At 33.8% G+C, this 18,605-nt stretch overlaps 2 protein-coding genes across 3 annotated transcripts in view; one reads left to right on the forward strand and one right to left on the reverse strand.

The window, feature by feature from the left end:
• Positions 1-18,605, forward strand: part of LOC111039756 — a 66,456-nt gene that overhangs the window by 16,416 nt on the left and 31,435 nt on the right. The gene's annotated exons all lie outside the window — the stretch shown is intronic.
• On the reverse strand, positions 6,694-9,822 carry LOC111039757. The gene is made up of 2 exons (XM_022323376.1): positions 8,408-9,822; positions 6,694-7,150 (listed from the first exon to the last, which is right to left on the reverse strand). The coding sequence occupies exons 1-2, from the start codon at positions 8,917-8,919 to the stop codon at positions 6,841-6,843; spliced, it is 822 nt and encodes a 273-aa protein (XP_022179068.1). The 5' UTR covers positions 8,920-9,822; the 3' UTR covers positions 6,694-6,840.

Consider the following 18,605-nt stretch of genomic DNA (forward strand, 5'->3'; position numbering starts at 1 on the left):
TCGCGAGGTATATAACGGTGCTGCGGCTCACTCGTATAATATTCGTGTTACGCCCACCCCGACCGAAGACGAAAAAAAACCAAAAACGAAAATAAATAATAATTGCACGACACTGTGAGTCGGGTACACCTATAGGTATAAATATAATATAGGTACACGAGTACGAAAATTCTCACGATCCGTTTCGCATCTCGTCGCATGTATATAATATAATAATATTGTATATACCTTTCAGCAGCGGCGTTTTTAAAAACTCAACCCGTTCCTCGTTATACGTGAGTTTGGGAAATCGTCGGAAGTGTATATTATCAATACTTCCATCCACAGGATTCCTTTGATGAATATGCTTGCTGCTGTCGTTATAATATGTTATTATCGCTAAAAAACGATTTAAAATAATCGCATCCACGTACATCACAATATAGAATATAGAATATTGTACGTGAAAATAATGAAGGTATTAAAATATAGTAGCTTGAACGAACAACATTATATTAATTCACATTTTACAGGCTGTAGAAACTGGCATTTTTTTTTCGAAAATATTGATCCCTCTTTAAAGACGCTGCAGTGTAATCGCAACCACCGAGAACTTAATTTTTTGTTTTCGTTTCTGTATACCTCATAGTCATCGGTCATTGTGTCTCAAATGTTTGATTACATTTGTACATATAGGCATTAGGTATCAATTTTTCGCGATGCCGAGTATATATATAATAATATTTGCTCACCCGATAGTCGACAACGATATATATTCGATAAATCGTTTTGGACAAATAATAATTTCTCTATAGTGCTCGACGTGTGTAAATCGTGCAGCTATAGTCAAGGTATATACGTCGAGTGCGTGAACTTAAATTATATATATTTACCTATATGCATATGATGTTATGTGTATGCAACGTCGATGGACGTTATAATGTAAGCAGAATCGAAGATAAATACGATCACTAATAATATAGGGTCCCAATAAATCGCGATACCATGTATTATAATGGGGGATGTATCGAAAAGAAGTTTCGCACAAAATGTTGCGGGTCATCGTCTAGACGAGAAATCGTGTACTCTGCGTTTTTAATTTTAATATAAATACATCGATGTATCGATGCGGTGCGTTTACTTATCACACGTAGGTACCTATACATAGAGGTACCTATTATATATTATTTGTAAATTATAATAAATGGATAGGAATAAAATAGTCAACGACTCATACACAATGGGATCATCTTAATCTTCGGCAATGCAGCCAATATAGACGTGCAGTGCAAAGTAGGGGAAGAAAAAACTGCACGAGTTGGACCGCCGCCGAAGAGATGTGCAATGGGAAACACAACGACTGGGCGTCGAAGTCTTCGTCGTAGTTGCCGTCGTCGTGGGATCCGGACGCGGTGTTGCCGTTTTGCCAGCGCGATCACGTCCTGGAAATATTAGACACGCCACACATACTTAAACAACTGGTTTTCGTGTGTCTACTCGTATAGCGTGTTTCTGGTCAAACATTGTTTACGTTTTCTCCATGCAGAAAAACAATAGGAATTTAATCGGCTGAAAAAGAAAAAACAAAAGAAAAAAAAACCACCACCACCGCCGGTGACACTGCTATCAGTTTTGTCTACGAATAGACTCAATCCCAGATTTAAGGTGGGCTAGTTGAACCAACATTTCTTTATCATTATTAAAATTATATTTTAGTTTTTAACATCACAAATATTATTTTATATGACTGCTGAAACCTAAATCTAATTATTAGATAATTACTTCAAACATTAGGGATATCTCATTAGTTATTTTTTTATAATTGTGTTCTTTTCCGTTTGTTATTGTTTGAAATGCAATTGTTTTTTTTTAGACATACGCAAGACTATCTAATATTAGGGAGTTATATATACTTATTTCCAAAGGATACATAAAGAACACATAAATGTTTTTTAAAAACATTTTATTGGGCCAAGGGATGGTTCTAAATATCTAAAATTCCTCTCTGAGTGCAAAATACAATCGATGTGCAATATATTATTATACATTTAATGGTTGTATTAATTTTTTCATCTGCGAGGGCACACAACTCTTATCCGGACTTGCACACATTCAATTATAATATCACGTCCGACATCAATTACGTTGTTATTGATATTATCCTCGGGATCATTTCAGTATGAGCACATAATATAATAATATACGTGTATATACATTGTGAGCGTTACGTTTGCATAATAAGCATAGTGGTCGGGAAATGCAATTCTCTGAAATTACGAGATCGGTTACAATACGTCGGATAAATCGAAGACTCCCGACCGCTAATGACCATCATAATATAATAGTGTCTGAAATTGATCATCATTAAATTGCTATCGAAAACGGGTTGAGAGTTGAGACTTGAACGGTATATGCTACTATGCTGTACATCAAAAGCGAAACATATAAGTACTCCATGCCACGATTATGGACTCATATTCGGGTGAGCAAATTTCTTATACGAGCACAAAAATGCCGATTCGACCGTCGGCGTGGAATCGAAGTGACAGTGAGAAGAAAAATAAAAACGACATTATCTCTGTCCGAATAATATAACATAATGTATAAACCCTGCAGTGTATATGCGGCGTGTGTTGCGTGTACCTACATTATATAGCCGTGTACTGTGTACATATTATAAAAACATACTTGTATTTAAATTTTAAATATATTATTATATCGACGCCATACGTTTCCGCATGCGTATAATGTGGTGTGTGTCCACGGCGACTATGTAACAGACCTTTCCATTGGCCTCAAGATACGACTACTATTATATACGAAAACAGGACGTGCGGTGAAGTTTCGCGTAGTCTGTCGGATAAAGTGTATAAATTCTTTGATAATAATATATATATATATATGTATTTTGTATGTATATATTTGGTATACTAGAGTGTTAGTTGCGCAACCATAGGTGCATATACATATATATATATTATATATTATATTATATTATACCGGTTGCAGTGAAGTATATTATGTTCAATCATATGTGTGAGTGTGTTTCGACGTGTTTTATCTTGTAATAGGTAAAATTATATACGTATAAACCTGCAATATGCTGCGTATATTGTGTATTTTGTATGTGCGCGACGTTTCACGTAAGAATGATTTACATTTCGAAGATTTTTTTTTGTTTTGTTTTAATTTCGCGGAATTAAACGCTGCAGCCGTAGAGGGAAGCGTGAGACTCGTAGCCCCCCTAACTTTTTCGAACGCGTACGTTATTATTATTTTTATTATTATCATTATTATATTACCGGGCGGTGCGTTTTTATTTCTATTCACCTAACCCCCCCCCCCTCCTACACAGTGCACAGATTTTCTCCGACCGGTTAATGCCCGCAGAGGCGGCGCAGTGGCGGTTGAAATCGGAACCCATTCCGTCCGTCTGTATAGCGTGAACTGAAGGGGAAAAAAATCGTGAACTCGAGAACCGGCTCTCTAAACCGCTTCGGTTCAAGTACCTACTGACTTAGTTTCACGTCGTCGGCGGTGGCCTCGTGTCGGAGTCGTCATATTGCGTGTGTATATATGTATAAATAGATATATATATCTGTATAACCGCTATAATTTTATAAACAATATCGATTCAATTTTTTTTTTTTTGACACCAGTCCCCCCGTCTCAAGTAAAACAAAATATTACAATAATATGATCATATTATATAATAGGTACCTATAATGATATGTCATGTTATTAATTTATTGTCCAAGCCTATGTTTAATATATTGTAAAACGCCATGTGTGTAAGCGTGTTTCGATATCCGATCGACGACACCCCCCCCCCCCCCCCATCGTTGTATACGATAGATCATATATGTGATATCGCATCATAACGTTGTTTATACATATTTTCAAATACGATAGCAGATAGCACTCACGGCTTATTATATTACTTTTCCGGTTTCCAACTAAACGTTTTTTATACCTATTATTATTTATTAAATTATTATATTTTTATACACATATCTCGCTGAGCACGCATATCATGAAACATGATTTTTTTTTACAAACGACATCCAATCGGTTGATTTGTGGAGAAAATTGTAATTAACGAGCGCACATTAACTATTAACATTATTATATCTGAAACGATGAATCAATATACAAGTCTTGTTGTATAATGCATATAGACTATACCAGACTGCCCAGACTATACCGCAGTGTAATGCGTTGCATGTATATGTAACTACTTGTACACAAATCACACGAACCGCGGTAAGTCGGTAACGATGGTAGATGACCACGACAACAACAATTAATTCCAGTCCTGCAGTAGCACTAATGTTATACATCGTTATTATTGTAATTCGATATGTGGTATCCGTATCCTTAATCGAAGATAGATTTGTTCGTTAATCGACTATAAACTAGCACTTTTAATAGTACCCAGGTATTATAGTATATACTCCTTATATATACATATCTTTATCGTATATAATATGCATGCACATTGTTTTATCGTATGAGTAAATCCAAGTCAGTATAGTCATCCACTATCCTTGCGTTTCGTGGCACGTACTAGCTGATGAAGATAAAAATAAGCAATAATCAGTTACTTCATGACTGCATATTCGGGCACGTACAAAAAACGTCCTACAAAACGATTAAAATGTATAACATTTTAACGTCAATGCCATTGTACCTAAAATAATATGACGTATAAATGTACACCGTATAATTATTGTTTAGGTCCCTCGCATTATTATGCATTCATAATTTAATATTGTAATAATATTATACAAACGATGAGGGTGGTAATCTTAATATAACTCATATTATTATCTTAATATTACTAACTAATAAAATCAATTAAGAAAATCTGTATTCAATAATTGTAGATGACTCAAGAAAAGCTACTCGTCTACTATTTATTTAAAAAATAACTTCCATGAGAAGTTTTGTCTAGCTATATTATGCTGGACATCATATTAACCAAGTATTTTTTGATCATTAATACTCAATTATAGTTATTAACTCAGATGAATAATAATTACAGTTTCAAAGTCAATTACTAGACAAATTTTTTTTTAAGAATATAATCTTTTAACATACCTAACGACAATAATTAATTTTCATTTTATTAAATTTCTTTGATAGGTAATAAATAGTACCGTGAAGATATACGAGTATTTTTTCGCAGAATGTTTCCAGCTCATAATCCCATGTAATTATGGAAAATTTGATACAACGAGGAGAAAACGAACCTATATCGGCGTGTCAAAAATTTTTCTCTTGCAGTAGCCAGTGCGATATAACACAGAGGATTGCCCACACTTTCTACAGTCGACTGGCTGTCAATTTTTTTCTCATTAGCAAATCGACATGTACCAGACCTTTAATAAACCCACAGCCGTATAGTAATTACAGGGTACCTGAGCAATGATAATGTACCACGTGGTGGTATACCTACTACAGTATACACGTTTTTCTCTAGAAATATAACCGGTCTGTGTATATAATAATATATATACCAGCTAATACGTGTGTGTATATAATCTCCTCGTTGCTCATCGTTTTCACGTTTTGTCGACTTATAATTTATAAGTCGATATTATAAATATCTTATGCTACTAGGTATATGATGTATATCATGCTCAGTTAATTATAATTAACATTTGTTCGATTGCTCAGTTACCTACGCTCTGAAGAGAAACCAGAAACCGTATATGTTATACCAGATACCTATGATACTACTTGCATCTATTGAGTACCAACTGCCGACAGCGAATTGCTGAGACTATCATGCGATATTACTATTCGATAAAACTGTCGAATAATATGGAAGAAAGAGTGACATGTGCCACCATATCAATAACGTGTCTCACAATTGATCAGGATGGTCGAAAAAAAGTTTATGAGCTTATTGTCATTTGATATGAGACGACCGATAACTGGCCAAATGTATACAATAATAATACAAACGACTCTGCGCATTAAGGAATAGTCCTGCACCTGCTGAGTGCTAGTCTGTCTACAAAATATTTTGAAGTTTCCAACACTCATATCGATTTAAACCCGATTAACATGAACTTTGTGCATGATTATTATTACGTTTGTATAAAACACTACCTATACCTTTGTACGGTTTTTGTCGACCGATTTTCGATGTCCCCGGTGCAACAGTATAGTAATAGTAATACCAGAAGTCGACACGGACGAATCGATCGGCGTAACCACAGATGGATATTATTATTATACCGCGGTCGCCGCGCGCATTTCGGTCCAACGACGTTTTGTGAATCGATACAGACATAACAATATGCATTATATTATATATATATATATAAGATAATGATATGTTCGTTTTATTCTTTTCGCTGTACATGGACGTTATTTAAAAGAAAAAAAAAATATATAATGACACGTTACGGTTTACATTTTAATAAGGTTCCGAGAATCGTGTAAAAAGAATTTATAGAGCGAAACGTGGCGGCGCGGCGGTGTATTACGGTTTATTGTATACATTTTTTTTTTGTGTGTGTCTAACACTATACACTGTTCCGTCAACGACCTATCGTCGATATAATAATAATAATAATAATAATAATAATTTATAACGACTTCAAGTCGAGAAAAGTGTCGATTAGTCGGATTTAATTATATTTAAATAAAAAAAAAAAAAAAATAGAAAAATAAACTATTAAAAGAAAATTTAACATTATGTGCACAGGGCGGGAAGTGCAGAGAGCAACGAACGGGAGCGAATCCTCGCTGTCTGTATACATAGATAAATATATATATATTATAATTTAGAGTTATCACGCTATGCACCGCACACGGGTCCGTACAGTGATAACGTTATCACTGCTCTGATTATCCGTCCAACGGGCGATTTCGGAACGGCGACTTGTCTGCATGCGGAGCGCCCTGTGGTTTCCTGCGGTTCGTCCGGCACTTATTTAATACCCTGCTACTCTCGATGTGCACCAGACCCACATCGGCACCCACCAACAGTCGTCGAATCGCCTGCATCTTGCGTCGCGATTGGCGCTGCGTCCGGTGGTCGCGGGCAAGCCGTTGTTGGATCTGCCGTTCCCGGGACGAGTTGGCTGCAAATCCTTTCTCGGAGTGCTGCACGTTGTCCACGATGCTCAGCACCTTCTCCGAAGCAGCTTTTAAGTAGCTAAGGCACGAGGACATTACCGAAATGATTAAATTACAATATTATTTTATTGTACGTGGTACACTATATTAATATATTGTTAATCACGATCGATCGGTGCTGCGATTTTAAAGTACTGATGTACTATAATGTAGGTTATTGGCTTGGCTAGTATAGCTGCAGAATAAGAGAAAAGCTGCGGTAAATGAGAAAATTCGAGTTACGTATACCCTTAGCTGATTTTTTCTTTCACTGTACCAACTATTAACTAGTTAAATTTTGTTTTAATATAATATGTGTAGTTATTGTTTTTTAATTAATTAATTTCTAGCCGCTTTGAAGTATTTATTTGGTTCACACCCTTATCTCATAATGAAATCACTTTACTTAAAAAAAAAAATGGCCAATGTATTATTACAACACAACATTATTAAGTACGTGTATTAAAAAAGTCACATATAGTACATGTGCGTACGTCTTTCTACAAATCGATATGTTCTTTCATATATTTTTTAACTTAATCCATATTTGTCGGTACTAACTTAACTTGAAAAAAAAGAAATATTTTAAACTCGCTCAACCTTGCATCCCATATGGATCTGTGAAACAATAATACAACAGTTCGCAAATGTGAATATGCTACTCCACAGGTTCCTACTACAGTGCAATATATTTATATAATTACATAAGCACATGATAATTATTATCATAAATCTGATGTACAGCTGGCGTTATAATTTGATTTAATATATATAAATGGATTTTTTTTAACATACCCAATTACTCTAATTTGAGTAATTACTAATTTCACTCCACTCGTACATTATAAAGAAGGATAAGATCGAGTGAACAATTGCCGTATCGCTCATATATATATCATTATAATATTATCACTTGAAGCAATACAACCGATCTTACCTCAGCTTTCTCGATTTAAAAGAAGTAAAAAAACAAACAGTTTCAGTGCTGTTGGTAATGCCATGCATAATGTTACAAGTTTTTTTTTTTAAATTAAATACTTACTCGATTGGTGAGTACCCTCCAATTTTACTTTGTAGCCAATAATTTATTGACTCACTCAATCTTAAATAAAACAGTGGTTTTGCTATGTATTTAATTTAATATTCAACTAAAATGTAAAATTTGATACGGGCTGGTGATGATTTACATACATATATATATATATATTATATGTCATCACCCCATACTCACAGTAACACACATTAACATACTGCGACTACACTCGGTTGCATTACATATTACAATATATCACCGCACCTGTATTTCTCTCTCTCCAACACGACCATCTTTCGTTCGCGTTCCTGGGCAGTGTGCAACTCTGCGACTGCTTTGCTCAGCTGATTAGTCAGCCGCACCACCTGATCGCGAAGTCCGTCTGAAACTTCTGAGAGGTTAACGGTAGTGGAAGCGGCTATGTTGGACTCGTTGACGTCTTCGTCGCTACAAGAGGCGCGAGTCGAATGTTCGCTTCGAGTCGCAGGTTCACGTCGAGTGGTAGGTTCGCACCGAGTCGTAAATTCACACTGTGTCGTATGTTGGCTCTGGGCTGAAAGTGGGCTCTGGGACGAAGATTGTCCACGGAATGTAGATTCGTCTTCCAATGGAAATCTGGCCAGAGTTGATGATTCGCTTAAGGGTGGTTGAGTCCGGGAAACTTCTCGAGAGGAGATGATTTTGGTATCTAAGTTCTCATCGGTAGACGAGGGATCATCAGCGGCCGTCAGATACGTCACCCCCAACAAAAACATCAATGGCCAGTGTCGGTTCATAAGTGCGTTGGTATCGATTGTAACGAGGTAAGTATACTAATTGACGTGGTTATAATTACGCTTTAAGTTCGTGAACAACAACTGTGCCAAAACTTCGCGATTACTGTTGGTCCGGCAAGATTTTCCGACTCGACATCTGCACCGTCCAAACGATCCACATTGTAATCGATGCGTATAACATTTATCAGTATGATGATCGATCGATATATTATTATATCGTATACATTTAAGAAGGTAACAATATATATTAATATGTTTATATTATACTTAAATGTCTAAAAGAAAATACAAGTGGAGCGTGCGTGTTTTATGGACAGAGGTGGACGGCCTTATGTCATATATAATATGTACACATATACGATCCGGTTCCCGGGCAACCCGAAGTAACACGTCACGATTCTCGTCGAGAGAAACTTTAGACGTTTGTTAATAATCATATTGTTAGGTACATAATATTGTATACAGTATACCTTAATACCAACTGTATTTATGTATGATGGGTCTTGTTGTCCATCTCGTTCGCGCAAGATGTCGATCCTTCCGCAGACGTATTAAAAAAAAAAAAACGAATAACGTGTGTCATTTATGTCATTTACTCAAATCATTGTAGACTCCTTGACAACCTAAAAAATATACCAAAATAGATTTTTTTTTAAATGTGCTGTTGTGATACATTAGTATAATATAATTCATTGTACTTACCTATACTTATACTATACTTGATTGACATTTTTTAGTCATTATACAATACATGCATTTATACTGAACATATTTCACTGAAAAATATACTTAAGACTATTAAATAACTACTATAAGTACGCTTTATTATTTACCATAAGGTATAAGTACTACATGATGTAATATAAAACTTTTGAGAATGTTTCTTAACATTCTACATGCTAATTATTTATTAGTTACCATCACATTATTATAATAAAATAATAAAAAAAAAATTAAGAATTTGTGGTTTTAAAAGTAATGATTTTTTTTGTGACATAATATTATTGTACATCGTTATCGAGTGTGTATAATACATATTAAATAAGCTTTTTATTACTATGATACATGTCATGTAAAGGGGGATGTCACGGGTAGACAGGATTAGCAGGAATAGAATAATATGTAATAATATCAGTAAATAAAAAAAATCTAATCTCAGCTATCCCACACGCACTAGGTACACACCTTTATACTATTATTATATTAATATTTAATAGTTCACAGGACTTGAACGCAAGAGTGAAATCAATTACGAGACGGAGACTATGTGTTATTATTATTATTATTATTATTATTATTATTATTATTATTATGTTTACACCTCGACCACTCGTCACATATTAGATACAAGAGTAAGACTTCAATATTCGGTTTTTATTATCCTGCTCTTATGTATATAATATATATATATATATACATACATGTACATACATTTAACATAGAAAACCCACACTACACGGCTCGATTTATAATATTTCCAAATCGTCATTCAGACGGTTCTCATCATCATTGTGCTGTCCTTGATTCCAGTAGTTCAAGGATCTCATTCCGGATTTCACGCTGCCCTGTTCCGTTAACCGATCGAAAAAGACAGACGCGTTTGTGTTACCTACTCTCGAAGACATAAAGTCGATTATATTATTATCACTTCGTGCAGTTGATATTTTAGTATAGATATTATTATTATAACATCCAACTTAGGTGAGAAACAAATCCATAACATGTTTAATGGTGTAAACATTATAATATAGTATATATTAATACCAGTTTCTAGAATTCCTTTGACTAGGTAACAATTATTTCATAAACCACCATGCCATCACAATGCAATTTACCGCCTATATCAATAGAATGTTCACATAAATTATCATCGGGCTTATCGACACGGCGGAATTAATTTATATTATTTATGGTCGGTTTTTTTTTAATGTTATCATATAAAAAGAGTACAAGACTGCAGGACTACAGCGATCGGCAACGTTAAATTATTATATTATATTATTATAATTTATATACGTAATTTTGAAAAAGTACATGGAATTCAAACAACGCGATTTGCGTGTTTTGCGAGAATTTATGTAATAATAAAATCGTGTGTCGGAGGGTCTATAATAAAACGAACGTAAAACATACCTCTACAGTCGGCCAATTTAAATCCATTATTATATTTTATACCTGTTGCATGTATATACAGTAATTTTAACGAGTAGGCACATTATTATTATATCTGCTACAATATGCATTAGCGAACATTAGGCGTATAATATATCCGCGCGTCGGGTGTACATAATATCTAGGTATAGGTATATAATATATATTACACCGAATGGCGTGCTCTTAAATGTCATCAGGACAACAATTAACTAAGCGTTTTACCAACATATTTTCTGATCGCCAACGCTAAAATAACATTAACTCAAATTGACAATAGAACTTAAGGGACGCTATAAAGTGAGCTAAAAATGCGTGTTCCTCAATAACGACTTAACGACTTACACAGAATGTCATTTGGAAACATTTTTGGTATTTTCCCCTACCCCCTCAAAGACACTATATATTTAGTGTCTGTATATTATATATATAAAATATTAAAATAAAACGTATTATTACGTACTCGGTGGTATATATATTATTATATAGGTACACTGCTATTTCGTTTGGGAAACGAACAAACGCACCTCCATTGCACAACAATTATTGTTTTGTCGCGTCCGTACACGTATATAATATTATATTTAGGAGGTACCTACGCGGCTGAACAATAAATAAAATTGTAAATGTTTTTTGTTTCGGCGTCATCGTCCGGCGCGCGCTCAATGAAAGCGTGGTGGTCTCCTGCAGGCTGCAGAACATGCACACGCCTCACACTACACCGTAGGTACTTTGTATGTGTAATGGCATAAGTAGACACACACACACACACACACACACACACACACTCAAACAGTAATTGTGTACTACCGGCTACTATACGTCTATACTCATGTGCGCATAAGTACAAATAATGTGCCCCGACTTTAATGATTGTACAAGGGGCCTATTGCATATACATATATGAGCAGATCCGGCAATTAAGGTCACGGATCACATTATATTTATGTACTTACGTATTGTGATGTCTAACCCGGTGTACACAAATTTACATGACTTATTATTGTGCCATAATATTATCATGGCTCAAAAAATGAAGCACTGACTTAAATACATAACACATAATCACGTAAGAGCAATGTAAAAGAAAAAATAATAATTAGTTGTTTTATGTACCTACTTAATAGGCATGTTTAATACAATTTAATATTTTAAGTTCATTGCTCATTTTAATAATTATAATAGGAGTTCACTTGTTTGTGTACATATATGTACAAAAAAAAACAACAACAATTATTAGAGAAGTATTGCTTATTATAATACTATGTTTGTTTAAATGTTGTTTTACCCTGTATGATTTCAATATTTAAACTTAATTTAAGTTCATTACCTATTTTAATATTCACATTAGTGGTTCATGTAACGTATGATATTGGGTACCAACATATTCTTATTTTCATAATTTGTTTTTTTATTGAAATGAAATAAAATCTATTGAAATCTGTTTAATCAAATAATGTTAGTTTTATATTTGCTCTACTTTGACAATCGTAATGGTCATGATCTATATTTGGTCTTTGTGCACGATTTTCAAACTTTTTCCTTCCTACCTTGAACACTAAAATCGGGGTATGCGATCAATGACCGATTTCCCGATTTCCTACTTCTTCCGGAACATAATAATATACGAATGACAATACAAAACAGTACTAAAACAAAATATTATGCACAGGACAATGCGCATTTCACATATTGTTATTATATCATTTAGGCTGATTAGTCATTTTGCGCATAGCTGCAACAGCGTCCAGGACCTCGACGTCTTCTAGGAACGTCTTTCCGTGTTAATACGTATACCTACGGAGAAATATAACTGGCGCGCACGTGAGAGACAGTTTTTAATGTTTTTTTTAAAAAATTTCGATGCTTTTCCCCAACCTAACCAGGTCAACGTGCCCGACGGTTGTGATACAATAGCTATAAGGTCCCTGTCGGTCCTATTGCCAGTCGCGGCGGTGGACGACGACCGCCCGCCGACGAATCGGACAAAACGCGCACGCGGAACCATTGTGGCGGCGGCGGTGGCTGGTGCACGCGTCCTTGGACGACGACCGCGACCACGATCATCATCGGGCCTAACGGTATATGGCGGCGGCGGCGGCGGCGGCGGCATACGTTTTTCCGTACGGAAAAATAATATTGGAAAAAAAAAATAATAATGGAACGCATCGCCGCCGCCCGCCACGATGACGGGAAATCTCAGTGTGATATTATATGGCCGAGACGTGCGCGTCCTTGGGCGAACACGATCGTGGTTATAATAAAATATTATAATAATAATCCGACGGCCCACTCGAGGGAAAATAATAATAAAAACTATAGTCGCGCGCGCGTATAAAAAACTTAGACACTGAGAGAATGAAATAGAGATAGAGAGAATGGGGAGAGGGACGGACAGAGACAGAGAGAATCGGACGGACTGACGACCGACCAGTGTCGGCGGTAACGGGACGTGCCATCGTAGTCGTCGCCGCAGTCCCCCCCCCACCGCTGCCGCTGCTTCACCGCCGTCACGGTCCGTACTCGACCGCCGCCGTATACGCTCTGGTACACACGGAGAATCTCGACGCGGCGGAAAGAAAAAACGTGTTTTTTATTCTTTCTATCTTTCTTTCTTTCTTTCTTTCTTTCTTTCTTTCTTTCTTTTCTCTGCACACACGCACACCGCATATATATGTATATATATATTATGTTGTACGCGTAGTACCTTCATATAAATATATATATAGTAAACGGTGTGTCTTTTTTTAGTGTGCGCAAGCTGTAATAATAAAAATGATCAAACGAGCTCTCCGACCGTCACCCCCAACCCCTACCATCCACGGATTTTCAATCGATACGTCTTACTGTAATATAAATTAACATATTATTAGGTATATAATTTATTGATCTCTTTTCGCAGTTTTTCCGATGATACACTGCGGAATAAATCACGTGTAAACGTAAATCATATATAATTGGTTTATTACATCGCACATGCGCGGTACCTATATACCTATAGTTACGTGAATTATGTGATAAATAATATATGGGTAATAGGTTGAATTTAAGATTTCATGAAAATATACATTACATTTTTCATATTATATTAAGTGAAAATGATCATATTACATTTCAGTTTACTATAAAACATGCACGCTGTATCGTTTTTATTAATTCAGAGAAAAAAATAGAAATGTAGGTATAACGTTTTCTTTGCTTTGCCAATCTTCGTATTTACCCCTACTTTAAAATTACACATTTATTTATTTTACCATACGGATTGGTCCGTTAATTATTTAACAATTCTGTCTAGGAAAAATGTGTACCTATGTATAATATCTAGTCTACTTAGTGTTCAAAATTGTTCGTCCATCAGAAGGAAATAATTTAAAAATCTAAAAAACTTATCATTATTCTTTTCTATTTATTATTGGTTGAATATAATGTTGAATGTTATACCTTTAATGGTATTTATTTATAGTTGTTTTGCGAAACTATCTTTTTTAAATTTTTCAAACATTAATATTATAACAACCAATAATATTTCTGACGAAAATACTTTATTACTATAATATACATAATAATAATACAATATTTTCAGTCAATGAGTGATGTAGTGTAACCACCATGGGAGTCCTATGGATTTTGACTTTAAACGTGCAGCTTTTCGATAAATTCATTTTATTTGCGGGGTAGGCGTACCTTTTTCAAGTCATCGCGAGCACTCAAATTAGGGCTCAACATTTTACAGTTAAAGTTCTGAACTAATTTATCCAATGCCTATATAATATAATAATATATTTATATGTTTCTTTCTGGTTTTTTTATTTCCATACAATTTTAAAACAATCTGAAATTGGAGATAAATATTAGCGTGACTCTAAAATTTGACCTACAGCGCTCCTCGGGCTGCACTCGTGTTCGCCATTCCTACTATTTACGCTCCGAGGGTTCAACGAATATGATATTTTGTAAATAATATAATACATTTTTTTTTAAAACTTCAATCTGTAATATATTTAGTTACACGTTTACCGTTCTTATTATTATCTCATCTTCTGGTTATAATACTTTACTTTTTCAATGTTTCTATATCAAATGTATGTAGGTGTACCAGGTATGTGTATATAATGTAGTATATATGTTATTAAATTTTTATCTTATGACGTATACTGTAACTATCTTATATAAAATAAAATGTATTAGAATTATACGGAATCAATGAAAACATGACACATTGGGTTGATTAAATAAAAACTAGTACAGTATCTTATATATCTAATAATAATAGCAATAATAATAAAAACTGTTGATATGAGAATGGAGTCATATTGTATGTGCGGTAAAATAATTTTCTTGAAAAATACAATTTAAAATCAACGACTAAATACCACCATATTCAGTCGACTGAAGGATCTGAATGCAAAGCGTTTAAATTTCTTCTTTTTATCATCCCTAGTTTACAAAAAAAAAAAATGTTGGATGATGTGTAAATAATTAAAAAATATTTATTATTCAAGCTTCAATTGTTAAAATTGTCTTTAAAATTGTGATTTATAAACCATTAGATATTGATAGAGCTGCAGCTTAAACTTTCACATGAGCACTCTTTCTGCCCAAAAAAGTGTCCACAGAAAAAGATAAAAAAAATCAATCTTAAGCCGTTGACGATCATCATCGTTAAATCCATAGAAATATTTTATGTCTAGTAGACAATGGTGCAATTCTTTGAAGATCATTATTTGCTCAACGTCAAACTATTAGTCATTTTTTTTCACATATAAATAAATATGTGAATATATTATCTACCATATCGAATTAACTGGGATTTGTCGCTATAATTCCACAACCCGCGTTTTTGTTTTACCGGTTTTGTTTTTAATTCGTCTGCATGCTGTATAGTAAACGATTTCTCCTTTGGAACTCAATATAATATCTACGTTCGATTTGTAAAAAAAAAACCTATTAACTTTACCAATCTCAACGCTATGTTCGTATTCGGGTATTCCTCGCTTTTAATTAAAACGAAAAATGTAATGACTATATAATATACACATGGCGATATACCGTTACAATGCTCGGGTCCGTAGTAATAAAAACATTTTTTTAATTGGTCACATCCTTTGAGTGTTTTGAAAACAATATTACAGTATTATTATAGCTATTTGTAATTTTCGCTTAACCAACAATATTGTTTTACGATTAGATTTTGCTTACAGGTATAGTATTTTGATAAAACTATCTATTTGTTTATGTTATATAATATATTATAATCGAATATATTTTATTAATAAATTCAGTTTCAAACAACTTTTGAATATTTAAATAAATTTCGAGAACGGAATAATCGTTCAGACATGATACTGGACAATATTTTCTGCAGTTTCAGAAACGAATATTATGTAGGTCAACACAATGGCATATAATTTTAGTCGCTTCAATTTGTGTGTGAATCGTACGATAAATAAATTAAATATTAAATAGAAATTATTCAAATTGTGGGAATTTGCATCTATTTAACATTTATTCTTAAAATTCAATTGCATCTTCTTCGATGCAATCATAATCCATCATAGATCGCTAACATGCTAATTTTTTTTACTCGAAACTTCGAGTTTAAATTAAGTATATAGTTGCGTGTGTTTATTCTGTATTATCATTGAACCACGCATCGTCCATCTATAATTTCGACCATTCGGGCGTTGGCTCAATGAACTGACCTAATGATAATAATATATTATAATGTTTTATTTTAATACACTCCACGGTGTACGTACTTTAATATTATACATGGACAGTGCTCGAAGAGTACAAATTGAATATTATTAATTATGACGAAACCGTCAATTTCTATTAATTTGTTATATTATCCTTTAGTGACGTTGATGTTTGAAAGTAATATAATAGTATAATTTTAAATTAAAATTATAATTGGATAGGTAGTTTTTTATGGTCCATTTATACAGAAACTATTTTCACTTTAGCATTTATAACACACTTGATTTATCACGAGGTAGCAATATTTTTGTACACAATATATTGTAATTTATTTATGGAACATTATTGTATGATTTGAGCTTTTCTATCAAATTTAATAGTGGTTATATTATAGTCAGTTATAGATCATTATCATGTTTAATTCAATAGTATATTAAACTGAAAAATTGGTCGTATTTCAGTATTATAATCGTAAATGGTATTAATATATTCACATACTTTTCTAGTTTCCTATAGATTTTAAAATCTTTTTTTATTGTATTTTTAACGGAGTTAGTAATTTTGTAAATAGTAAATATTTACATAAATCTTGAATAAGCGATATATCAATAAACACAAAGACCAATACGTCTTTGGCCCGGAACCAATTCGGTTATTATTTTTAACGTTGGAATGTGAGTGCCGTTCCGATCATGTGAATATATACCTACCTACCTACCTACCTATAGGAGCAGTAATAGTATAGTACCAAAAGACTATAGTAGAAGTAGTAGTATTAGTGGCAGTAGTAGAAGTAGTGGTGGTACCGTCTAGGAAACGATTGAAATGAGTGGGTCGACCGGGACGGTACCGTTGGAAAATCCATAGATCGAGTCAACGATATGTTTAATAATTTTCAAAGATAAAACCAGAATCCTGTCAATCAGCCACTACTATATGGCTTGATCGAAAATAAAAATTCACTTTTTGTTTGAAATATATTATAATCTACGATTAAACTCACATAATACACCGGCTGCAGCTATGTTAAATATCTATATGTATATAATATAAAACCGGAACACCGACTCATAATATATTTATGACGTATAATTTTGACATAATTTCTTATTCGCCAAACCGAGTTTCACTAGCCTAAGGATAATATATAATATAACTGTGTACGATTTATATTATGGATATACCCATAATCTATATAAATAAAAAAAAATTGTTTTGTTAAAACTGTGCAGCTACCTGGAGGCAAATAACTATATTGCTAGTTAGGTTTTTAGTTTTTTACATTTAGTAAATACCATAACATATTATAGTACCATATAGTATGTACCTACTATGCACAGTGTAATTGGGCCTCTGGTATACACACGATCGGGTGTATAACGTTACTATAAAATTCCGCGCCTGTCACCCGAACTACAGCTCCACGAGAGTGACGTGTTTTTTTTTTTTTGTATTTTTTTCTTACCGTCCGTCCCCCGCAATGGTCTTATGCATGTGACTATTCCAAAATCATATAATAACAAGCCCGCAAACGAAATTATGTACTATATATAGGCGTACGTGCAAGTCTGCAGATTATGAGCGTTTGACCTACATATTTTAATATAATATTTATAGTCTCGTGCCAGTCGTGCATGTTACATGTATATGTATACAGCAATGCATCTGACGGACAAACTACCTTCATAATGTATTGTCAAAAATTAAAACATCATCCCTAAAACACGTACAGTGACGTGGACAGATTGGTCCGATCTACATAACAACACAATGTGTACATCATTATATATTTAGCATGTTATAACGATAATAATATATAATCTCAAACGTAGGTA

This window comes from Myzus persicae, unplaced genomic scaffold (genome assembly GCF_001856785.1).
Source record: "Myzus persicae strain clone G006 unplaced genomic scaffold, MPER_G0061.0, whole genome shotgun sequence".
Lineage (NCBI taxonomy): Eukaryota > Metazoa > Arthropoda > Insecta > Hemiptera > Aphididae > Myzus > Myzus persicae.